The 25,984-nt window shown below is 43.4% G+C and overlaps 1 protein-coding gene across 5 annotated transcripts in view; it reads left to right on the top strand.

Moving 5' to 3' along the window:
• FOCAD (focadhesin) overlaps positions 1 to 25,665 on the top strand; it is a 325,702-nt gene extending 300,037 nt beyond the window's left edge. For all 5 annotated transcript variants that reach the window (XM_058695228.1, XM_058695227.1, XM_058695229.1 and 2 more), the window contains 8 exons: positions 2,270 to 2,385; positions 6,236 to 6,496; positions 7,241 to 7,330; positions 10,550 to 10,727; positions 12,326 to 12,423; positions 19,699 to 19,950; positions 22,133 to 22,208; positions 25,271 to 25,665. In XM_058695228.1, the coding sequence (XP_058551211.1) occupies positions 2,270 to 2,385; positions 6,236 to 6,496; positions 7,241 to 7,330; positions 10,550 to 10,727; positions 12,326 to 12,423; positions 19,699 to 19,950; positions 22,133 to 22,208; positions 25,271 to 25,344 (1,145 nt within the window). In that variant the 3' untranslated portion in view covers positions 25,345 to 25,665. The remainder of the gene's footprint in view (positions 1 to 2,269; positions 2,386 to 6,235; positions 6,497 to 7,240; positions 7,331 to 10,549; positions 10,728 to 12,325; positions 12,424 to 19,698; positions 19,951 to 22,132; positions 22,209 to 25,270) is intronic.
• The last annotated feature ends 319 nt before the right edge of the window (positions 25,666 to 25,984 follow it).

Below are 25,984 nucleotides of genomic sequence, written 5' to 3'. Positions count from 1 at the left end.
GGGGGAGGGTGGATTTGTTCTCTGTTGCTGTGGTAACAGACCTGGCAGCCTGAAGCAGCTTGAAGCTGTACAGATGTATCGGCTTGGAGTTCTGTGGACCCGAGGGCCAGCGTGGCTTCCGCTGGGCCAAAATCAAAGTATCGGCAGAACAGCATCCTTCCCTGGATGCCCTGGGGAGCGCTACAGCCTGAGCGATTTCGTTCCCCCCCAAAACTCACGTGTCGACATCCTGATCCCCGGTGTGATGCTATTGGGAGGTGGCGCTTGGGGAGGTGATCAGGTTGTGACTGTGGAGCCCTCGTGAACAGGATTGTTGCCCTTTATAAAAGAGGCCCCACCGCGCTCCCTTGCCCCTTCCACAGTGCGAGGACATGGCTAGAACTGGCCGTCGGCAGCCGGGAAAGCGGTCCCGCCCGAGCCCAGCATGTTGGCACCCTGATCTTGGGCTGCCAGCTGCCAGGGCTGTGAGAAATCAGTTTCTGTGGTTTATAAACCACCGAGTCTGTGATGTATTGGGATAGCAGTCCGAACAGAGTGAGACAGGGAGAATCCATTTCTTTCCCGCTTCTAGAGGCTGCCCACGTGCCTTGGCTTGCTATCCCCCGTGCTTCATCTGCAGAGCCCGCGTGGGAGGGCCGAAGCCTTTTCACGCTGTCCCCTTTCTGGTTCTCTACAACCAGGAAGGGTTTTCCGCATCAAAGACTCGTGTGATTCATGGGTCCCTTTGCACGGTCCAGGGTAACCTCCCCATCTCTCGTCTTTATTCCCAATCACATCTGAGAAGCTCCTTTGCCAAGCAAGGCAACATGTTCCCAGGTTCCAGGGATTAGGATGTAGGCATCTTTGAGGGCCGTTATTCTGTCTACCACAGATTCTTTGTGATGAGAGGCAGAGGGAATGCACACCCCAGCAACCTCTTTTGTGGAGTTAGTATATGCACATTTAATCCCATGTATATCCCCCCCCACCCCCGGCCCCGATCTCAAGAAAAAGTGGCATTGGTCGGGGGGTGGGGGGGGGGGACAATTTTTTAACAATGCTATAATATCGTGTGTGTGTGTATGTGTGTGTGTGTGTGTGTTTGCCTACTGTTTACGGTGCTCACGATATACAAAACGCCTCATAAACCATAATTTATATGCAGCTGAGAGGTTGCTCAAAGATGATTCTGACTGTGTACAGTTTTTCACTTAAATGCTTTCAGTTGAACCTAATACCTGTGTAAGATATGACGTCACCGATACCGTGTTTCTGGAGATTTCATTAAAAACTGTGTTCTCCTGGGGCGCCTGGGTGGCTCAGTCGGTTGAGCATGCGACTTTGGCTCAGGTCAGGATCTCGCAGTTTGTGAGTTCGAGCCCCGCGTCAGGCTCTGTGCTGACAGCTCAGAGCCTGGAGCCTGTTTCAGATTCTGTGTCTCCCTCTCTCTGCCCCTTCCCTGCTCTGTCTCTCTCTCTCTCTCTCAAAAATTAAAAAAAAAACAAAATTGTGTTCTCCTGAGCCTCCCCCTACTTTTGTGTGCTGTATTAAAATGTTTATGTTTTAGTAAAAATCCTTAGAAAAAAGAAGAAAAGGGGTTGGGAAAATACGTGTGCTGATGGGGATCAGGCTACTAAAAGGACTCGATCACTGGGGAATGTGGCAACATTTTTAAGTCCTTCCAGACCTAAACGGATTTTTCTATGGGCTGAATGCAAGGTAGAAGGAGAGGAAAACAGAGGCAAAGAGTTTTAGCTCGTGTTTTCTCAAATTTTTCATGGTATTTGATTATTTAGTTTTCTTTTTTTTTCTTTTATTTTTATTTACTTATTTATTTATTTTGAGAGAGAGAGCACGAGTGGGCCAGGGGCAGATGGAGAAGGAGACACAGAATCCAAAGCAGGCTCCAGGCTCTGAGCTGTCAGCACAGAGCCCGACGTGGGGCTCGAACCCACAAACCATGAGATCATGACCTGAGCCGAAGTCAGATGCTTAACTGACTAAACCACCCAGGCAGGCGCCCCTTGATTATTTAGGTTTCTTGGGACACCAGAAGAGAAATTTCCCAAGCTAGATCATGGCCCTTGCCAGTTTCAAGGCTTAACCTGCTGCTGCCTGTGGGCACATTCTTTGACTCACAATGAAAAGGTCACTTGAAATACCTTTCGGTTTACTCACGTTCTATTGCTTGTAGATGTCACCCAAGCAGAGGCTTTGATTTAAGACATGGAAGCCTGAAAAGGAATCTGAGAAGGAGCTGTGTTACCAATACTCTCTTCTTCTCTTTCAGGAGAAGAAATACAGCAGCTGTGCCTGGAAATTATGGTGACGCAGGCGCAATCATCCCAGAATGCAGCTGCCCTGTTGGGACTGTGGGTGATGCCACCACTGATCCACAGTCTGAGTGTATGTAGCAATTAAGGGTGTTGGGCAACAGGAGGATCTGGTTCTTTGGGGAGAGATTAACGTTCATCTGGGCGTATGTTCTCAAAGTCAAGGGTGGCCAGATGTGATTTTGTAAAAATTGGGGGCTTGGCAATGGCTGGCCAGCAGATGGGAAGATTGTGATGCAGAACTCTGCCCCAGCCGTCGACATTCATGCTTTCAGCTTCCCTTGATTATGAAAAAGGAAAATATGGTCAGAGATACGAAAGTTCCTTTCTCAAGATCCTCCAGCTAGAAAGTGATGGAGTTATGAGAGCCTAGGTTTATTTATATACCTATATCATATAAATGATATTCATTGGTTTTGGTTTTGTTTGTTTCTTTTTGAGAGAGAGAGAAAGAGAGCGAGCATGTGCATGTGAGTAGGGGAGGGGCAGGGGGAACAGAGAATCCAAAGCGAGCTCTGGGCTGATGGCAGAGAGCCCGATGCGGGGCTCGAACTCATGAACCACAAGATCGTGACCTGAACCAAAGTTGGATGCTCAACCAACTGAGCCACGCTGGTGCCCCTGATATTTAGGAGGTATTAAGAAACAGGCAAATCCAATATGATCTCTCCCTTTCACAGAAAAGACAGCAATTCAGGTGAGCCTTGAAGACTTGGTAGGATCTCATCAAGCATCAAGTTAGAGGCACAGGGCACGTAGGTGGGAGGGTGTAGAAACATCTCTGCCAGCGTGCTGGGCTTGAACAAAGCGCTGAGGAAGAAGTGACCTAGCCTGGTATCTACGACAGAAAGAGGGAGCCAGCACCTTCCAGGGTACAGGCCAAGGGTAAGTAGGAAGAATGGGATAAGATGGCTTAAAGAAAAGCAATTAGTAAATTGTATAATTTTGAGTATATTCTAAGGTGGGACAAGAAAAACCACACTCCATGATCCCCTAGAGGTTTACCAATTGATCGTAAGTTAAATGACTCATCGTTACTCTTTTATTCGGGAGGCTTTAGTTCTTTGAGAATTTGGCCAAGCTCTTGTATTAGTTCCTCAGTCTTTTAACTTCAGTTCCTGTTGGGTACTTTTTTCTTTTAAGCTCCGCTTCGTATTCTAATTCTCTTCCACTGAAGGGAGACGTGACTGAGGTCTGCATCCTTTGTGTCAGCAGCTGTCATCAGCTGTCTGCTCCAAGCACGTTCCGTGTAGCCGCCATTACTGAGTAGTGGCCACGTACCTGCAACTTGTAGGCACTCAGTGAGTGCTTCCTGACATCAGACTGAATCTGTCTTCGACCCTGACACACCAGTGTTTTTTATACATCTTTGAGTTAGAATTTATATTGCATAACATATGGCTATTTTAAATGTACAGTTTGATGGGTTCTGGTACATTTGTACATTTTTATCCGTCACCGATAATACTTCCATCACCCCCAGAAAGTTCCGTCATGCCAACCTGGAGACAATCCCCGCTCCCAGTCTGAGACCCAGGCTACTGCTGATCTGCTTTTAGTCTCTATAATTTTTCCCTTTTTTTTTTTGAAAGGAAGAAGGAGAGCGCATGAATGGGGGAAGGGGGGTGGAGGAGAGAGAGAGAGAGAGAGAGAGAGAGAGAGAGAGAGAGAGAGAGAGAAAATCCCAAGCAGGCTTCACACCCAGTGCAGAGCCTGATGTCGGGCTCTTACGACTGTGAGATCATGACCTGAGCCAAAATCAAGAGTTGGACCCTTAACCAACTGAGCCACCCAGGTGCCCCTCTAATTTTTCCTTTTTTAAACAACTTTCATATAAACTTAAATTTCATGTAAACTTTAGAAATTCTTTAGAGTGGAATCATACAATATGAAGTCTTTTGTGCCCAGCTTAGTCCACTTGTGAGAAGTAGATTTTATTGTTTCCAGTTTATAGGTTGACAAACTGAGGCAAATTGGGATCAAACAGAGTTTATGTAGCTAATATCTGGGAGCGAGTCTGGCTGACTCCAAAGTCCGTGTCTCAGACACTGTTCTATTAACTCCTCTTTCCTTTTGAACCAGGTAGAACTTGAACAGCCTGTTTTGTTTACCTCAAAAATCTTTCTAGAATTCAGTTATCCTTCCACTTCTCTTTCAGATCTGTGTTACTTTTTTGCATTTGTCTTTGAGAATGGACTTTTCTTAACATCATTGTTAATTAACAAATTAAGTCGGTGAATTCATTTTCTTAATTATATACCTTGTCTTTTTAAAAAAACGATCGGAGGGCGCCTTGGTGGATCCGTTAGTTAAGCATCCGACTTTGGCTCAGGTCATGATCTCATGAGCCTGGGGTGAGTTCGAGCCCCACCTAAGGCTCTGTGCTGACAGCTCAGAGCCTAGAGCCTGCTTCAGATTCTGTGTCTCCCTCTCTCTGCCCCTCCTTTGCTCTCACTCTGTGTGTGTCTCTCTCCCTCAAACATAAACAAACATTAAAAAAAAAAATTAACAGTTCCCAAAGGCTTAAGATGACAATGTTATCCTTGAATCACATAATCTTTGGAACTAGTTTTTAACCACAGATAATTTCAGGATTCTCCATATTGTAACTGGAGCCTCGCCTAAAAATCATAGGTGTTGCAAAAAAGATACATATTGTATTTATCTGCAATCATCAGAAAGTTAAGCGGTGTTTTCTTTCATTAACATTGTTGCAAGTAGTTTCTTTCTGCACTGGTATTGCTAAAAGTTGCTATTTTAAATCCTCTCTGCAGCACTAATTTAGGACAACTATGCCAGATTAAGTTGTTTCATACTGGTTTAGGGGTTCCATTTTCACTCCTCAGTAGGTGTTCTGTATTTCTCATATGCTTCTTCACTCATTAATTCACCCAGTTCTGAAGGATTACTGAGTGTTATCTTGATCAGCCAACCATCTTCATACCAAGATTTGTTGACAAGTCCTGTATTTTCTGCAAAAGCTTCATCAATTTCAGTTACTTGTCCTGATAGAGAATAGAGTTCACGAGCAGCTTGCACACTTTCCAAAGCACCAAACTCTTCTTGTTCAATCTTGTCCCCACTTCAGGCACGCGACCGTAAACAGCATCTCACAAAGTTTCCTGTGCAAAACTGCTGATTCCCACTCTTCCAATGCCATTTTCTGTTGTTATGCATTCATGTTTGTCTGTGGATTTACGCGCCAACAGCAGAACAGAGCAGGTGCTCCAGTCGGCGCCCGCCCTCAGCCCCCAGGGCCAGGACAGACCGCATGCTCTGCCCGTTTCGAAGAATTTTTGAAGCCTCCTCTCTTAACGTCTCTGACACAGAGCTCTTTTCAACCATGTGCCTTTCCGGCCCTCATGACCTCCAGCATGCCACAATCAGTTCTACGTGTTCAGCTGCTCCTCTTTGGTCAAAAATGGTTCTGGCATGCCAGTTCTCCTTATCTCCTTACGCTTCCTAGAAGAAGAAATTAATAATATCAGATACTCTGGCCAGTCGATTTCCTGCAGATGAGGCTTTCATGTCCAGGATTCATTTTATTATTATTATTATTTTTTTTTTTGCCAGAGAATGTGACCTTTTAAGACTAAATAGCAACTGTCAAGTACTTTCAGAAGTTAGCATTTTATTCCCCTCCCCAAAACAATCCAGGGCTTAAGCTGAGTGGTACCCAGATGGATTGGCAGATACCATATATACACAAGTTGCCCCGGACCACAGGTCACTGCAGTGGCCACAATCGCAAGCAGCGGTGGCCCACTGGACCGTGAACCTGGGGGGAAATGAGGGGCAGGGAAGTAACCTTGAACCTTTCATCTCTCAATGTGCCCTCAAACACAGGGGTGACCTTGAGGTTTTAAACCCTGCAAGCCCAGACTTGGCCCGTTTCTTCCTGACCTCTTTTGGTTTGCTTCCAGTTGAACGTCAAGAAATACCTCCTGGTTTCTACACCTCTGTGGATAAAACACGTCTCAGACGAACAGATGGTGGGTTTTGTTGAAAACTTAATGGTGGCGGTGTTTAAAACGGCTTCCCCACTTCCCAATCCCGAGTTATGCATGAGTGCCTTACAGGGCCTGAGTCAGGCCATGAAACTGCCCAGCCCTGCCCACCACCTCTGGAGTCTGCTCTGCGAAGCCACCGGGAAGATTTTTGACCTTCTGCCAAAGAAGATTCGGGTGAGGAACAAAAATATTTACATTCCTGACCATTTATGTTTGGGATTTTTTTTAAGCCCTTTTGGCAAAGCAGGGAGGTGTATGTTTTAAGAATGTGGTGGGAAGGCTAGGAAGAAAATAACCGCATTTTGCACTAAGAATGTGTTTGCTTCCAAGATCTAAATTGAGGTTGAATATTTAGAACCAACGTTTTGAGCAAGCTTAGAAACGGGTTAACCAGTGCTACACCAGGAAATATGCGGCCAGGCCTTTTACCAGATGCCTGTAGGAGACGAACAAGCACAGAAACCCTTACGCGTTAGACCTGGAGAATCTCTGAGCATGTTGTCCAATATATGACTTATATCAAGTGACGCCATATATTTCTGAATCATTTAACTTCTTTGTAGCTTTGCGAAGAAGTTAAAAATCTGTGTGGAATGATGGATTCTGATAAGGAGAAAAAAGTACAGCCGAACAAAATAATAGGAAAGATTGTGTCGTTGCTGCTGTTTTAAAGTAAGCTCTGTGCGCAACGTGGGGCTTGAACTCAAGACCCTAGGTCAAGGGTCATGTGCTCTACTGACTGAGCCGGCCAGGTGCCCCGGAAAGATGGGTTTTTTTAGTGCCAAAAACTGGCCATATGTTCTGGTTTGATTAAAATCTCAGAGACTGCTAAGCAAATCTAATAATTTGTCGGAACATTGAGAATATATCTGGTATCTTACGTTGTATTTTGACCTGCTTGTGATTTTTCCTTACCAGAGAAATGATCTAGAGCTATATATCAGTGTAGCAAAATGCCTCTCAGAAATGACAGATGATGAAGCCAATCGAGTTGCCCAGATTACTGAGGTAATAACATATCTCTGTATTTATTTCCATTATTGAAGCGGGACTTACAGTTGAAGAGATGGTTTATCCTTTTTGATTGAAGCTACTTTTGCCTCTTCTTTCTTACTGGATAATTTCAGGAAACTATCCCTGCTTCACTGTGGGGTCTCATGTTCAGCCTCATGGAATGGATGGATAGATGGATGAATGGCTTTTTAACCTACCTAATCCCACTTTGTCAAGAACATTTTAGTGTCACCTGTGGGCAAACGTAAGCGCAGGGCAACGTCTTCAATACCAAATCCAGAAGCACGGGAATATTCTGGCTGAAAAGCTTGCGGTGCGCGGAAACCATGAAGTAGTCTTGTTTTTAAATTTATTTTCTCTCACCTGGTACTTATCCTTTTGTAATGAAGAAAGGTGGCTAATTGAAAAACAAGCACCATTAGCACGGACACAGCTAATGAACAAGTGCTCCTGGTACCCACACCCAAAGGATGAGTGAGTAACATACCAATAAAGTTGCCACATTTAGTTAGCATGATAGATGTCTTATTAGATTTGAATTGCCTGTAAACAATGATTTTTTTTTTTTTTAGTATAAGTATATCCCAATGGACATACTTATTCCAATGGCAACCCTGCATACCAGGTAATAGCAAAGGTCTAGAGAATTATGGGCCCTTATCCAGCTGGTGGACCTCTTACCATTTATTTCGCTCAAGATGGCAGGTTCAGTTGAATCCTTGAATTTCTGCATCGTGTAGCACTGATTCTCAAAATGGGGTCCCTTGGACCCAGCAGCATAAGCCTGGGAGCTGACTGGAAATGAAAATTCTAGAGTCCCACTTCAGGTCTGCTGAGTCAGAGGTGGGGCCCAGGAGTGTGATTTTTCAACAGTCCCTCCAGGTGATTGTGCTGCAACCTGAGGTTTGAGAACCCCTGCTAGACCATTTGGAATACCAGGTTTTGGAGATGAGTTGAAGCAAGGATGAGCACTATGAGGAAACTCGTGAGAGAAGGAACTATAGAGCCTCACCGGTCAGGTTTGAAATCCAGCTCTGTAATTTACTAGCAGTGTGACCTTGGTCACGTTTCATAACCTGCCTCAGTTTCCGCATCTACGAAAGAAAGATAATAACACCTACCTCCTGGAGTTAGATTTAGAGTTACAATGACTTAATCCATGTTAAGTTCTTGGAAACGTACCTGACCCGAGGCGAGCACTCAGTAATTGTTCATTATCCTAATTATCACATTCGTGTAATCTATTACATCCTGTTATTATGATATTCGTGTAATATAGTTGGAAGTAATGCATGTAATTTACTTCACGGTACCTAGAGCCAAAGGTTGCTGTGGTACTCACCTGGGTTCTTAAAGTACCAGTTAGAACATTTTCACGTTCTAGCGAAAATAAGTTCTATTATTCAATAGTGTTCTGAGGTCCCCAAAAGTGTGTTTTACCGACGTCCGTGCTTTTTACTCATTTCTGGAAGGAATGGAGGTTAGAATAAGGCAATGGTGAAGAGCTCAGACCTCCTGGTTTCACTTCTCACTCTGCCAATGTAGCCACGTGACCTTAACTGAGCAAGTTACTTAACCTCTGTGCTTCCGAAGGGCAGGATGATGGTAGTCGTCTGCTTTGGGTGGTGTGAAAATTAAATGGTCAATACGGGGCTTCTTGAACTTGCTGGTCTCAGGAGTACTTCAGTGTCTTAAAAGTTGTTGAGGATTCCAAAGGGCTTTGATTTAAATGGTCCTCTCTTTCAGTAAATCCATTGCATCTCAGTATAAATAAGAATTTTTGAAAACAAAATGAAAAAGTGACATTGTTTTACATTTTTTGCCGATCTGTTTCCTCCATCTGGCCTCTCCTCGAAATTTCTTTAATGTTGACTTCTCCTGGCTGCTGCTTCACTTAATCTGTTGCATTGTTGTTTTGGTGAAGTATGGGGGGAAAATGTAGCCTCATAGAAATAATGTCGGTAGAAAAGGGAACAGTGTGTCAATAGTTACAGACAATTATGGATTTTTTTTTTTTTTTTGATGTTGCAACAAAACTCAACAAACCGTGTTTTCTTCGGGGTAGTTGCAGGGTGTAGAATGTGAATTCATGTCAGTGAACTTGACATACTCTGCTATATTAAAATCCATCGGTCTGTCTTGCACTGTGGGTCTTCTCCCCAACGTACGATATTACAAAATCATTTGGAAAATACCGAATCACTGAGTCTTGAAAATCCTCCACACGTTGATCCATTTCATTATTCCGTATCAAAACATCACATTGGTTAAAATCCTCAGAAAAGCCTTTTATGCATTGTAAAGCTGCCAACTCATCGTAGCAAATACAGATTTTCCAAAAATCAGATTTTCACGTGAAAGCTCAGGTTTTATCATTGGCAACAAATACTGCCAAGTATTTCCTCGAAGCGACAGGCCCACTTTCTTCGACTGAAAACAACAACGACAATAATCTGTTAAATACTCTGAATAACCATAGTTTGTCCATCCTTCGTCCTTGCAGGTCAGTGGTGTTCCATAAAAAACTGGCCATTTTGAGTTCACAGCGCAAACTCACAAGTGTTTTCCCTGGAGACAACCCTCCTACTTGGGTATGCCGCAGAAAGCCCTTCTGCGGACTTCCTGTTTTATACAGGCTATTAAAAAGATGTGTACTCAAGGGCAAAGGTGTGATGAAACCAATAATTGTCATTGTTTACAAGAGCATTTTAAATAAAACTTGGTTTTTAAAAAGTTGCAAGTAGCAGCGACAAATACAGCGACTGTTACTGGAGTTTGGGCACTAGTGTGAATATAGTTTGACCCCACAGACCCTTTAAAAGGGTCTTGGGGTCCCTCAGAGGTCTGGGTACCACACTTTGTGACCTGCTGAGTTAATACACGTTAATGGTGCCTGGCACGTGAGTACTGTGTTTGTTAGTTGTCGTTATTATTATTTGTGTGTTCTTACAAAATATCACCACCAATCAACCCCTGAAATCACTTACGGTTTTTATGAGAAAACGGGAGGTGACATTACAACCTTCCGTCTGTACGTACACTTTAAAATCTAGCACACGAGGCAGATAGGTCACACGCTGCAGGAAACGAACAGTTTTAGCATTCGGAATAATAACCCACTTTAAACTCACCCTTTCTGCTTTGCCCTTGCCTCAAGGTTTCATAATGACTTCAGCTAATTTAATAGTAACAGAACAGTTTGCTTTTTTGCAGAGCAGCGTAGAAAAGGCTGCCTTTGTCAGACTGTACTTGGTCTCTCAAGGACGATTCCCCTTGACGGGCTTGACTGATATACTCAGCGTTGCTATGCAGCACCGTGAAAAAGACACACTAGCTTGGATGGTACTGCACAGTTTATACCAAGCCCGGATTGTGAGCCATGCCAACACAGGTAAGGCCGGCCCGGGGCAAACAGCAGAAACCGAAAGATCTGCCTGCCTACCTTCCCCTTTGAGCTATAATTATTTCCTCCACTTCAAAACTAGGTTAATGCTTCTTGACACAGGAGAGCTCTGGTTACCGCCCCCTCCCCCCGCCAAAGAAGAGCACCTTAAGTGGAAAGACCTGTTCCAGCTCCCAACCCCCACCTCGGAGATACAAATGGATTCCGCTGGTGACTTTCATATTGTCTTTAGCCCTCCGGGCCCTCGAGGATATCAACAAGTTTATCATGTTGATTCTGCCTGCTTCCATTACCCAAACAAGGTGTCAGTTGATTCTGCCTCATGTTTTCTTGAGAATGGCTCTGGAGTGGTTATTTACCAAACAAGTAAAAAAAAAGAAAGAAAACAGCCACAACAAAATTACATCGTTATTCTAGAAGAGAACCTCTCAAGGGTGAGAGGGATAAAATCTGGGCGCCCTAACTGCATCCTCAAGCCCGAAGCTCTAGGCCTGAAGCTCTCTCTGCTAGTGAATCAGACGGTAGAACTTTTAGACCGTCGTAGACATTTATACTTTAATAGTCATCTGAAAGGGCAGCTCCCCCATTTCTCCTCCTACACCTTTGGTCACGTTGCGTGACGTCTACGTTCTTTTCTGAATGACACCCGGCTTCGGTAGATCAGGTAGGACCTGGAAACCCGAGTGCCCCTAGGCAACTTCTGGTTCTGTATCTTCTGTATTTTCCTCATCATCTTGTATCTTCAAGGTTGTGAGTGAAAACCGGCAGGCAGAATTGTAGTGCCCTTTGTGAGATTGTACAGGAAATTTTGATTTGTTCTCCTCTTTGGCAATCGAGATGGTTGTCTCCTATCCGCATTAGTGTCTGCCCAGTGAAAAATGACCCTGTGATGAAAAGCTAGATTTTTTACTCTAAATCAAAAGTGCATTTATCAAGAAGAAATCTACTAGGTGTTCCCAGTGAAACACGAGGATACGCGAAGTGAACTGAACTCAATTTAATTCCTGTTCTCCTTTTCCTCACTTAAATTTCACAGCCTTCCCAAGTAATCTTTACTGTGCTGGGAATTCTCCTTTTTAAAAAATAAAAAAGGGAAAAAAAATCAATATTTATGCTGGTGTTTGTCCCCCAGTTACTGTATAATAGCTGGTTTTTATTTTTCTTTTTATGTCTTTGGGATAGGCTTTCTCTGGGATTTGGGCATAAAATGGGAACATCTAAGTTAAAGGAAGACCTATAAAAACAACAGTCAACATTACTGACTTGTTGGCATGCCAGATTTCTCCTCGTGTGTTTAATGCTGAGAGAGAAACTCCAATAAGTGCATTTTATCGCTAGTGGGGGCGCAGTTTTGAAGAACAGATTACCTTTTGAAAATAAAGACACAAATACGGTCCCTCTGACACGCAGAGCGTCAAAGAACTCTCACGCAAAATCACAGGTCTCACGCATTGCAAGAGGATTTGAAACTGTTTCATGGAATCCTCACTGGGTGTTATGCTTTAGTTATGATGGCTATTACTGATGGGTTTTACATTTCATAGGAAAACCGTGGTCTGGTACAAAAACATCCTTTTCTGTTTCAGGCGTGTTGAAGAGAATGGAATGGCTCTTGGAACTGATGGGTTACATCAGAAACCTTGCATACCAGTCTACCTCTGTTCAGAACGTGGCTCTTGACGAGGTACAATCTAGAGGCGTGACCTGTGGCTTTCTTAAAATGTACAACTTATGTTTGCTCTCCCCAAAGACAAAAAAAAAAAGTTGCTGCTTGCTTGCTTTCCACGCCCTCCCCCCCCCCCCCCCCTTCTTTTTATTTTTGGGAAATGATGATGATAACTCTCCGATGTCACAAGGAAATGGATGTGCTTGCCTGGCTCCCAAAGACTGCTAGGGCTGCCCTTCAAAAAATATTTTCAACAGAAAAAGTTCCTCAACAGGCAGAACACAGAGGACACTAGCTGATGAGGGAACCCAGGGTTCTGTGCCCTTGGCCTTGACCCCACCAAGGAGGTGGGGTACATTTGTACCGGCCCAGAGAATGTCTTCAAACACCTGGTTTGAAGAGGTTCCTGAAGCGTATGCAAGTAATCTGTGTTCGCGCCGATGCTTAACGTGCGTGAGAGGAGTTTCAGCACACCTGTCATATGAAGTGTGACCCAAAAAAGATCCACAACCATTGATAGTAGGTAAATTAAAATAGAAAAGGTTAATGCATAAAAGGAAGACAGCACTTTCCACTCTGCTTATTTTCTTGACTTTGCTGCCCACTGTGCATTTTTTAGTAGTAGATTTTTTTTTTTTTTCTGTAGGCATGACTCATTCACAGGTATCCCGCTGACGGTGTGAGTGGCATTTGTATAAGCTGGGATGTTGTTTGAAATGCTGACGAGCTTTGTAGAAGAGTTGGCTATAGGCTTGAAATTGTAATCAGTGAGATTATGAATTTTAAGGAAGTAAAGAAGACTTCTTAAGCTTTGTGTTTACCGAGCAGAATCTGTCTTCTTTTCCTTCTGATCTCCTAAGGTTTTGCCAACGTTCTGTTTTCTTGCAAACATCTTTTTATTTATTTAAAAAATTTGTTTAAAACCTAGAAAATACAGATAAACAGGAGTGTCGTTTAAATCACAAGTCGGAGGAGGCCCTTGTTCTCACCATGTCTGTGAGTGTTTAGATTAGTCTCAACTCTAGATGGATGGATCCTAGACAGATGGTTTGGAATGCTTGTGGAGATATATAGTCTGAGAAAATGGCAGAATAGGAGGACCCTAAGCTCACCTTATCCCACGGACACTGGAGAACACTCACATCAGTGTCGACAGTCCGGGAAATGACCCAAGGCTGACAGAACAAACTCCTCAACTAAATCTAGAGAAGAGGCCACGCTGAAGAGGGAAGGAGGGGCAGAGACGGGGGTGGGGGCCTAAACAGACCATAGGCATGGAGGGAGCCCACGTGGGGAAGATGAACCCCTGTAACATTTGGCTTTGAAAACTAGAGGGGGCTGATCTCATGAGTTTGGAGGGGGCTAATTTTGTGAGTTCTTCCAACCAGCAGGACTTAAAGTTTGGGACTTTAAAATTCAGCAGGTGGGGGGCGCCTGGGTGGCTTGGTCGGTTAAGTGTCGGACTTCGGCTCAGGTCATGATCTCGCGGTCCCTGAGTTCGAGCCTGCGTGGGGCTCTGTGCTAACCGCTCAGGGCCTGGAGCCTGTTTCAGATTCTGTGTCTCCCTCTCTCTCTGCCCCTCCCCTGTTCATGCTCTGTCTCTCTCTGTCTCAAAAATAAATAAACGTTAAAAAAAAATTAAAAAGAAAAAGAAAAATCAGGTGGGGTTCTGGGAGAGCCTGGCCGCTCATAAGAAACCGAGTCCCTGCCCTTAAGGAGACAGCACAACAAACGGCCTCTGAAGGTACCGCATAGAGGCAGCAATTTGAAAACTGCTTGGGGCATAAGGGAAGGAGAGTTATTTACTCCTCTCAGAGCATGTCCGTGTCCGGAGGGGTAGTGTCCACGGGGTGACTCCTCCAGGAACGAAGGCGCGGTAGACACCATCTCGTTCCCCAGCGTGAACACAGCGCCACCTGTAGGAACCAGTTTGGTACCTGCATTCACTGTCTAACTTGCTTACGCTGCGTCTGCCCCTGCCGCCCGGCTTCGTGGATCCGCTCCGCCCCCCCCCCCCACCTCCACCCCCCGCTGGGCTTGCTCCAGTTCCAGTGCTGCGGATCCCCTTCCCCAGACCTGCTCAAACTTTGCCGACCGCGCGCTTTGCGGGGCCTTGGCAGCGGCGGCGGTGGCAGGTACCCTCCCGTGGAAGCCGGGCACGCACTTTGCTGAAACTGGGTGCCCCGCCCACCCGCTCTTTGCAGATCCGCACGGGCTGGCCCCGTGGTGGCGGTAGGTCTCCTTTCACAGCAAACCTGAGCGCATTTGGGTCCAACTGCATGCCCTACCCCTGAACGCTTTGCAGACCGTGCCCGGCCACTGTGGCCCCAGATGCGGTGGCATGTCCCCTCACCCTGGCGCACAGGTCTTGGGGGGGCTTTGCGCATCGCCCTCCCGAGCCCGTTGCAGATCCACCTCCTCCAGTAAGCTCTTGGCCAGAGCCCACTCAAACCGAAGCCACCCGCCTGGAAGTGTGCAAGCGGCCCTGACAGGGAGCAGTGCCACTCCAAAGCGACTCCTGCCTTGGAGAGAGAGCGAGAAAGATAGCCACACACGCCAGTCAGCTTGTTGCCCCACCTATCGGCTGGGGGTAGACGACTGGTCTGATTGCTGGCCCTGCGCGTCAACCAAAGAAGCTTCTCGGGGCCGGACGACACAGGGAAAGTGCTCTGCAGTTTGGTGCCCCTGCATCTCTGGCAAATGCCTAGTCTGACTCAACTGAAGCCCAAAGCAGCACGGGACTGGCCCACAGGCACTACAGGGACCAAACGCTGCCGGTGACAGGCAAAGAGACCCACCGAAGACGACTGGACTGAAGGAAAAAGCAGTCAAGCGACAACAGCAGGGTGCACACAACACACATAGGAGACACCTCGGAAGCACCAGGTTCCGGTAAATGGGGAAAACTGCCCTGCAGAGTGTACAGGACCTCTTCTTCATAAGGCCACTACTTTCAAGAGCAGGAGACATCGCTGACTTTTCCTAACATACAGAAACAGACACAGAGAGTTAGACAAAATGAGGAGACTGAAGAATGCATCTCAACTGAAAGAATAAGACAGAACCACAGCAAGAGTCCTAAGTGAAACAGATAAATATGCCAGATAGAGAATTTAAAGTAATGATTATACTCACTGGCCTTTAAAGAAGAGTGGACGACATCAGTGACACCCTTTTTTAAAAAAATTGTTTTTAATGTTTATTTATTATTATTGAGAGACACAGAACATGGGCAGGGGAAGGGTAGAGAGAGGGGGAGACACAGAATCTGAAGCAGGCTCCAGGCTCTGAGCTGTCAGCACAGAGCCCGATGCGGGGCTCGAACTCACAAACTGAGATCATGACCTGAGCTGAAGTCGGACACTTAACCGACTGAGCCACCCAGGCACCCCAGTGACACCCTTAATAAAGAGATAAAGAAGAACCAATCACAGATGATGAACATGATAAATGAAATTAAAAACACACTGGATGGAATAAATAGCAGACCAGAGAGGCAGTAGAAGAATGAACCCACGACCCGGAGGACAGAGTAATGGAAAGTAATCAAGCTGAGCAGGAGAGAAGAAAAAAATTGGGCAAAATGGGAACAGACTTCGGGAACTCCGTGACTCCATCACGTGTAATAACTTTTGCATTATAGGGATCCCAGAAGAAGAGAGAAAAGAGGGAAGAAACTTTATTTGAAGAAATAATAGCTGGGGCGCCTGGCTGGCTCAGTCGGTTGAGCATCCGACTTCAGCTCAAGTCATGATCTCACAGTTCGTGGGTTCAAGCCTCACATCGGGCTCTGTGCTAACAGTCCAGAGTCTGCTTCCGATTCCGTGTCTCCCTCTCTCTCTGCCCCTCCCTCCCCTGCTTGTGCACTGTCTCCCTCTCTCAAAAATAAATAAACATTAAAAAAAATTTGTTTTTAAATAGCTGAAAGCTTTGTGAATCTGGAGAAGGAAACAGAAATTCAGATACAGGAAGCACAAAGAGCTCCCAACAAAATCAATCCAAGGAGGTCCACACCAAGACACAAAGTAATCAAAATGGCAAAAAGTGGCAATTAAGAGAGAATTTTAAAAGCAGCAAGGGAAAAGAAGAAAATTATGTGCAAGAGAAACCCCAGAAGGCTATCAGCAGATTTTTCAGTAGAAACTTTACATATCTCTGATACACATAGATATAAAAATTCTCAACAAAATATTAGCAAACTGAATCCAACAATACATTAAAAAAAAAAATCATTCACCACAGTCAAGTGGGATTCATTCCTGTGATGGAAGGGTGGTTCAGTATTTGCAAATCAAACAACATGGTACAAGACATCAATAAGAGAAAGGATAAAAACCTTATGATCCTTTCAATAGATGCATAAAAGCATTTGACAAAATACAACATCCATTCATGATTAAAAAAAAAAAAGAACTCAACAAAATGGATTTAGAGCGAAATGGGTTTAGAGGGAACATACCTTGACATAATAAAGCCACATATAAAAAACCCACAGCTAACATCATACTCAGTGGGGAAAAACTGAGAGCCACAGCAGTCAGCAAAAAAATAAAAGGCATCCAGATCAGTAAGGAAGAAGTCAAACTTTCACATTTTGTAGATGACATGATAGTGTATATACAATACCCAAAAGACTCCATCCAAAAACTGCTAGAACTGATAAGTGAATTCAGTAAAGTTGCAGGATACAAAATCAATACAAAACCCTGTTACATTTTTATACACTGATAATGAAGCAGCAGAAAGAGAAATTAAGAAACAATCCCATTTGCAATCGCACCAATGATAATAAAATACCTAGGAATAAACTTAACCAAGGAACTGAAAGACTTGTAATCTGAAAACTATAAAACATTGATGAAAAAAATGAAAATGATAAAAAGAAATGGAAAGACATTCCATGTGCATGGATTGTAAGAACAAATATTTTTAAAATGTCCATACTACCCAAAGCAATCTACAGATTTAATGCAATCCCTCTCAAAATACCAACAGCATTTTTCACAGAACTAGAACAAACAAGCCTAAAATTTTTATGGAACCACAAAAGATATCACAGAGATATCACAATTTCAGACTTCAAGTTACATTACAAAGCTATAATTACAGAACAGTATGGTATTGGCACAAAAACAGACACATAGATCAATGGAATGGAACAGAAAGCCCAGAAATAAACCCACAATTATATGGTCAGTCAATCTTCAACAAAGGAGGCAAAAATATGCAAGGGGAAAAAGTGTCGTCAACAAATGGTATTGGGAAAACTGGGCAGCAATATGCAAAAGAATGAAACTGGTCCGCTTTCTTGTATCATACACAAAAATAAACTCAAAATGGATTGAGGACCTAAATGTGAGACCTGAAACCATTAAAATCCTACATGAGAGTGCAGGCAATAATTTCTTTCATGGTAGCCACAGCAACATCTTTCTAGATATGTCTCCTGAGGCAAGGGAAACAAAAGCAAAAATAAACTATTGGGACTACATCAAAATAAAAAGCTTCTGCACAGCAAAGGAAACAATTAACAAAAACTAATCATCAACCTACTTAATGGGAGAAGATATCTATAAATGACCTAGCCCACAAGAGGTTAGTATCCGAAATATATAAAGAACTTCTACAGCGCAACATCAAAAACCCCCAAACAATCCAATTAAAAAATGGACAGAAAACATAAAAGAGACATCTCTCCAAAGAAGACATCCAGATGGCCAACAGACCCATAAAAAGATTCTCAGTATCAATCATCATCAGAGATATGAAAATCAAACCCACAAGGTGATATCACCTCATTCCTGTCAGAATGGCTAAAATCAAAACCTCCAGAAACAACAGATGTTGGTGAGGATACGGAGAATCCTTTCACTGTTGATGGGAATGCACACTGGTACAGCCACTGTGGAAGATGGTGTGGAGGTTCCTCAAAAAATTAAAAATAGAACTGCCCTATGATCCAGTAGTCACAATCACATCACTGGGTATTTACCCAAAGAATACAAATATACTAATTTAAAGGGATATAAGTGCTCCTGTGTTCACTGAAGCATTATTTGCAATAGCCAAAGTATGGAAGCAGCCCACGTGTCCATCAGTAGATAAATGGATAAAGAAGGTGTGGTGTGTGTGTATGTGTACGTGTACATATATATGTATACATATACACATAAATATATACACATACATATGCACATACATACATACACACACACACAATGGAATATTATTCAGCCATAAGAAAAAATGAAATCTTGCCATTTGCAACAACATGGATGGATCTAGAGAGTACAGTGCTAAGCAAAATAAGCCAGTCAGAGAAAGACAAATACCATATGATTTCACTCTATGTGGAATTTAAGAAACAAAACAAAGCAGGAGCGGGAAAGAAGCAACCAAAAAAACCAGACTCTTAACTATAGACAACAAACACATGGTTACCAGAGGGGAGATGGGCCGGGGAATGGGTGAAATAGGTGTGTGGGATTCAAGAGTACACTTAGCTTGATAAGCACCAAGTAATACATGGAAGTGTTGAGTCACTATATTGTACACCTGAAACTAACAGAACACTGAATGTTAACTACACTGGAAGTAAAATTGAAAAGAAAAAAAAAAAAAACAAACCTTGGGATTATAGATGTAGGTCAGGATCGAGAGTTTGGGGAGTGTATTTCATTTCATGCCTGCTAATACTCAAAAATATGTTTTAAAAAAATGCCTAATGATTTGTTGTGACTCCCGCCAAGAATGCTTGTTTTTATTTTGTCTTAATGCTTATATTTTCCGCATTCGTGGAACAAAATCAAGTGTTTGCCACTCAAATATTTAAATATTGAGAACAGAAAAATAAAATACATGTGGAGAGTCATTTGTTGTTCAAAATAGAATCAGACTATACGTTTTTCTAAAACTCAGTTGGGGCTACGTAACAATAAATCTAAATCTCCCTTTCCATATCCCTCCTAATGAATTCTTTAGTCTCTTTGGAAACCCCAAAACAGAGGAGTGTCTGGATCTCAATATGATGAGGAATTAAATAACGTTCCCCTGCATTATTAGAGCAATAATAATGAAACTGTTTGTCTTAAAAAAGAGGATCCCTAAAACCTTCCAAAGTCCTAGAATGTCTGTTTATTAAGTGTGGAAATGGAGTTTGCTGTTCAGTCTGGTTCCTCTTCTGGGGTAAAGGGGAAGGTAACACTGCATCGTGATAGGGGCTGTGTATGTGTACATGTGTTACTTTAAATTGTTCAAACGTGTGACCTAACCTTGTGTCTATTTCCTTTGTAGGCTTTGGACTTCTTGTTGCTGATATTTGCAATCGCAGTGGTTGCATGGGCAGACCATGCGGCCCCTCTCCTCCTTGGCCTTAGTGCCAGTTGGTTGCCATGGCATCAGGAAAATGGCCCAGCTGGGTCAGCTTCGAGCTTCCTTGGCAGGAGTCCAATGCACAGGGTCACTCTGCAGGAGACTCTCACTCTCCTTCCCAGTAGCATGCCTATTCTGCTGCAGAAAGAGCCATGGAAGGAACAGACCCAGAAGGTGAGGTTCGCAGCCGCCCGCCCTGATGGCCATTTTCTCTTTAGCAATTTCTACAGTAGAACTGAGGTTGGGAGTTAAAGTGAAATGGGCATCACACCACGGGTTTTCATACTCCGCCTCAGAGAGTGAGGCTAACTGCTGGCTAAAAACAGCAACAAAGACAAGAGCAGTAACTTGCTTACAGTTGGAGGTGAGGCAGAAAGAGGAGCTTATACTTGCCTTCCGTTATTAAAGGCACATGTGTTCTTTTTTTTTTTCAATATATGAAATTTATTGTCAAATTGGTTTCCATACAACACCCAGTGCTCATCCCAAAAGGTGCCCTCCTCAATTCCCATCACCCACCCCCCTTCCCTCCCACCCCCCCCCCCCCCATCAACCCTCAGTTAAAGGCACATGTGTTCTTGATCCTGGGGGTGACGGGATGAGTAAGTCCCTGAGCGTTCAGAATGTCAGAGGGAGGACAGACGGGAAGGCAAGTTCAAGGCTGCAAGATTGTATAAGGAGAATACAGTGGTGGTGGATAATGGAGGGAATGACCAACCATGCCTGGGGGTTGGGTCAGGGAAACGGGAATCTGGAGCGTCCATGTTCTTGTAGCATATTTAAGGTTCCTCATAGCTCATGCCATCCTACAGCCACATTCCAGGGGCCCGTCATGCTCCTGGCCTGTGCTAGGGGACATGGGGAAATTGAAAAGGTCATCACCCTTGCCCCCAGGAAAATCTGACTGTAGGAAGCACCATTTGGTTTTTAATGTAGAGTTACCCCGGGCTCTTAGCTGTCGTGCGGAGCATCTGAAAATACCGTGCTTCCTGTGCCTCTCATTAAATGGCTCTGAACTGTCTTTAATACAGTTGATTGAAAGATTCTTTTTTGAATCCCATTTAATGAAAACTGGATTTCTGTGAAGTTGAAAGCTTAAAGCCAACTTTTTGTAGCTTACTGTTAAAAATCTGAACGTTAGTCTTTAAAAATATTTCTGAACCAGGGACCCACGGGTTAGCCATGCGCAACTCCGCTGAGCATCTCAATTAAAATGCCTTTGTTTTCTTAAGCGTTAGTATTATCCCAAATGTTATGTTTTCCATTTAATTTTAAATCAAAACAAATTTTTAAATGTGGAATCCCCTCATGTTTTTTCTGGCCCAGGACACCATCATCACTTTGGACTACAATGTAGACATCTTGCATCTATTATGTATGTGTAGTGCTTGATTTATTTACTTACCAGTAGGATATTAAAAAACAAAATTGAGAAGAAGAAGAAAAAAAATGTAATTTAATTAAAGCAGAGAATTAGGAATATTTTCTGTCTGTTTTACTCTTTCTTCAAACCAGTTTCTGTGTCCAAAGTTAAAATACCCGGTACCCGTGACTAATGTATGTGTTTTTCATGAGTCAAGATTGACAACGTTCAGTCATTAATGAAATTACCTTGTATCTAATTCAAAACCAATTTTGTCTTTACCCTGGGAAATCAGTCACACTCATGAGTAGTCCGAGTTTCTACCGCATTTGCAGGATTTATTTGCAGTTAGCACATTTGGCTCTATCTAGTAAATTATTTTATGCCTTTCTCTTGGATTTCAACTTCATGTTTTGTCTCCACTTGGGCACAAATTGTTCTCATCTACGGAATGTCTTATGTTAGAAACAGAGGCTTCTGTCTGATGTGTTTCCCTATTTACCACCCGCCCTACGAGTCTGGGCCTAGATGCGCGCGGAATCAGGCAGCGTGATGCAAAGAAGGGACGTGAGGCTCTGAAGTCAGGTGCAGTTGGGTTCAAGTCTGGATTCTGCTGCTCGTTGGGAGTGGACTTGGGCAAGGTTCTTAACCTTTCTGGTGCTCTCAGAGTGATGAGAGAGAAAGTTCGTGGCGCACAAGAGACCTCTGGACCCACGTTTACCTCACGGTTCCAAATCTATAGTGGATCTCAGGATGTTTAGCAGGGGAAGGAGATTTGACTTTGCTGGGTCATTGGACTAAATGGTAGCTGTGTCCAACTTCTCCGTCTCTTATGCCTGGTCCCCTTCTCCTCTCCACTCCTCCAGCTCAGGTCGGTATTTACCTCAGAGCTCCTGCACCGATATGCATGTATGCAGGCCAAAGGGCCCCAACTGGTCTCTTGCTATTAGTGGGACTGTCTTCACTGATCCTGCTCTTTTCTTTTCACCCTAGTTCATTGACTGGCTCTTCAGCATCATGGAAAGCCCCAAAGAAGGCCTCTCAGCCAAATCCAGGGATCTTTTGAAAGGTATTACTTCCATACTACATGCCCAGCATAGATGAAAGCCATCCATGGTTGTCTTTGCTGCAGAAACCACATCCTAGTATATATTGGTCCCTGAAAGGCTCATCTGAACTCAGTTTAGAAAAGTAATCTGGAGGGGCGCCTGGGTGGCGCAGTCGGTTAAGCGTCCGACTTCAGCCAGGTCACGATCTCGCAGTCCGTGAGTTCGAGCCCCGCGTCAGGCTCTGGGCTGATGGCTCGGAGCCTGGAGCCTGTTTCCGATTCTGTGTCTCCCTCTCTTTCTGCCCCTCCCCCGTTCATGCTCTGTCTCTCTCTGTCCCAAAAATAAAAATAAAAAACGTTGAAAAAAAAAAAAAAATTTAAAAAAAAAAAAAAAGAAAAGTAATCTGGAGCTGTCATCATGTAGCATTTTGAATTAGAAAGTGGATTTAAAAAGAGCTCCATGCCTTTAAATTTAACTTTTATTTTTATTTATTTTTTTAACATTTATTTATTTTTGAGACAGAGAGAGACAGAGCATGAACGGGGGAGGGTCAGAGAGAGAGAGGGAGACACAGAATCCGAAACAGGCTCCAGGCTCTGAGCTGTCAGCACAGAGCCCGACGCGGGGCTTGAACTCACGAACCGCGAGATCATGACCTGAGCCGAAGTCGGACGCTTAACCGACTGAGCCACCCAGGCGCCCCAACTTTTATTTAAATAGCTTTTAAATGTTTTATTCTAATGGCAAAAGATCACTTTAATTAATTTTAGAAAATGCAGAAAAGAGCAACGAGGAATCCAGAGTCCCATTGCCCAATGGCAATTTTGATATTTTTTCCTAAGAAGTTTTGCCCTCTTTGCGTATGCGTGTTGTTCTAACATGTTTATAATCATAAGCAACTGAAAAATACACATAGACACTTTGAGCACACTGCCTTTTTTATTTAAAAATCATCTTTTAAAGCATTTTAACCTATTCCTATATTGGCTTCATTAATAGTATTTACAACAGCTGCATAGTGTAGCTATGCCAAGGGAATTGAACATTTCCTACACTTTGAGGCATTTAAATAGGTTTTTGTGTTTTTTATACTTCTCTATTGATTTGTTAAACTATGACTATAGGAACCACAAATATAGAATATCTTCATGTTAAAATTATGTATATTATTTTACTCAAATCTGAGAAGTCTTTTGGGTGTTGGTTCTGTGGCCTGAAATACCTTGTATTGTCATCTGTGTCCTAGGACTCAGGGGTCTGGTCCAACCAATGGCTGCTGTTGATATGGCCTCTGACATGCTGTAAGATATTGCACTAGAAGGTCTCATCTTGGGAAAACCACCTGTTGGCCTACACTTGTGATAATCTTATCTGTCCAGCCTGATAATGGTCATAGTATGACCGTCCTTTTCTCTAAGTAGGGTATAATTTCTTGGTTGCCAAACAAGTAAGAATTCCCTAATCTCTTGGTTCTGATCCTTCTCCCTACCCCCAGCATAGGCAGAGGGCATGTATAGGAAGAGGATTGTGATCAACCACAGAACTTCACTGAGAATAAGGGCAGTGGTCCCACATATGTTCACTCGATCCATCCCTAGAGACTTGCTAGGATTTCCTCCATTTGTTTGCCTCAAGGAGTTTAAACTCATGCTTAATGACCATGGGTCCCTAATACCATTGGTTCCTCTTTTTTTTTTTTTTTAAATTTTTTTTTCAACTTTTTTCATTTATTTTTGGGACAGAGAGAGACAGAGCATGAACGGGGGAGGGGCAGAGAGAGAGGGAGACACAGAATCGGAAACAGGCTCCAGGCTCCGAGCCATCAGCCCAGAGCCTGACGCGGGGCTCGAACTCACGGACCGGACCGCGAGATCGTGACCTGGCTGAAGTCGGACGCTTAACCGACTGCGCCACCCAGGCGCCCCCCATTGGTTCCTCTAAACATACACTGTTTTAGGTCATGAAGATAACAAACACCTTGATATGGATGAGGAAAATAGTTATTTGGGTCAAGGAAGAAGTACATGTTCACTTGATTATATAGTCAAGGGCTTATTAGAGTCACACACAAGAATTGTGTAACTCTGGCTTACCTACATTTCCTCACACTATTATATTTTAAATAACAGCTCAATATATTTATGTTAATATCCCAAAATAAGATCTATAATAAGCCTCATACTATTATATTTTAAATAATATCTCAATATATTTATATCAATATCCTAAAATAAGATCTATAATAAGTTACCTAGAGGAATTACATAGAACTTTCCTACTTGAAATTGATCCCTGAGGGACCCATGACAAATAAGAAAAGGTATAGACTTGTGGGTACATAGTCACATACAGATTAGTACAGTCAGGCTTGTTCCATTGAGCACATGAACCTAATAACTTCATCACAGGACCAGTATTTTATTTCTGTCTTTTACTTTTTAACTGAACATGTAATGGAAAAATCATATTCATGTAGAAAAGTGTACAAATCATAAGCAGGTTTTTTACAAAGGGAACACACCTATGTAATCATCATGAGATTAAAAAAACAACAACAACAAAACAGTGGCATCCCAGAAGTCAGTTTTGGTTAAATCTGCAGAATTTCCTATTAACTGGTTCCAGAATAACTTAAATAACAATTAAAAAAAAAAACAAAAAAAAACCAACCTTTTCCCCAGCTTTTATTAAAGGCTTTCTACTATTAAAATTCTGCCTAAGGCTTGCTTAGTCTTAAAGATTTAGCCAAGTAAGAAAAAGCCAAGTTCTGTTCTGACACATTTTTTTTTTTATCTAAATGACCTTTTCAGGGGCACCTGGGTGGCTCAGTCAGTTAAGCGTCCGACTCTTGATACTGGCTCAGGCTGTGACCTTGAGGGTGTGAGATCGAGCTCTGCGTCAGGCTCTGCACTGAGCGTGGAGCCTGCTTGGGATTCTCTCCCTCCACCCCCTCTCTCTTCCCCTCTTCTGCTCACACACGTGCCTTCTCTCAAATAAACAGTTAAAAATAAATAACCAAATGACCTTTTTGAATGCATTTCACCACCTGCAACAGCACACTTCACTTTTTTTGTCCCCTTAGCCACCCTGCTGTCCTTGAGAATTCTCCCAGAGTTTAAGAAGAAAGCCGTATGGACCAGAGCGTATGGTTGGTGAAGTTCTGTGATAGCCGGCAACATCCTCAGATGGATGAGGAAAACCATAGAAATGGAAGAAGTTTTTCCAGAATTCGTGTCTGGGGTCGCTGAGCCTTGACGCAGAGAGTTAAGGGTCACGAAAAGGTGGAGACATAACCGGCAGTTTGACTCACACGTACCAGAAGAAGCGGGCATTGCTTCCGTACCCAGGCCAGTTGGGACTGGAACAAGAACTTGAATTTTCCTTTATTTGGCAGGAGTTCAATCTGAAGATTTACTCTGTGCAAATTGGACAACATCATCCTCTCCCCCGTAAATTCCAGTAAAATAATCCTGTGAATGTTGTGCCTGTGACTTCTTTGTTTTAAGGCATGGGGAAGCTTTTGCTAGCAAAACCAAACTATAGTGGTGACAGTGACATCACCAATCGATTTCCCTCGAAGTCTCTGGAGGATAGTCGTTGACTTCAAGTTTTCTTATTGAGAAAACAGTCTTGCCGCCTATCAATAATAAGCCTGGTGTGAGTGGAACATTAGCTAACTCAGATTCGTTAGTGGTGGCTATAATTTTCTTACACTTGGGTCTCTTGAATGCAGTCTGAAAGTTACCGGATCTAAAAAAGCTCCAGCCAAAGAAGAAAACAAGGGCTCACAAACCAA

This window comes from Neofelis nebulosa, chromosome 12, assembly GCF_028018385.1.
Source record: "Neofelis nebulosa isolate mNeoNeb1 chromosome 12, mNeoNeb1.pri, whole genome shotgun sequence".
NCBI lineage: Eukaryota > Metazoa > Chordata > Mammalia > Carnivora > Felidae > Neofelis > Neofelis nebulosa.
This window is presented reverse-complemented; position numbering and strand designations above follow the sequence as displayed.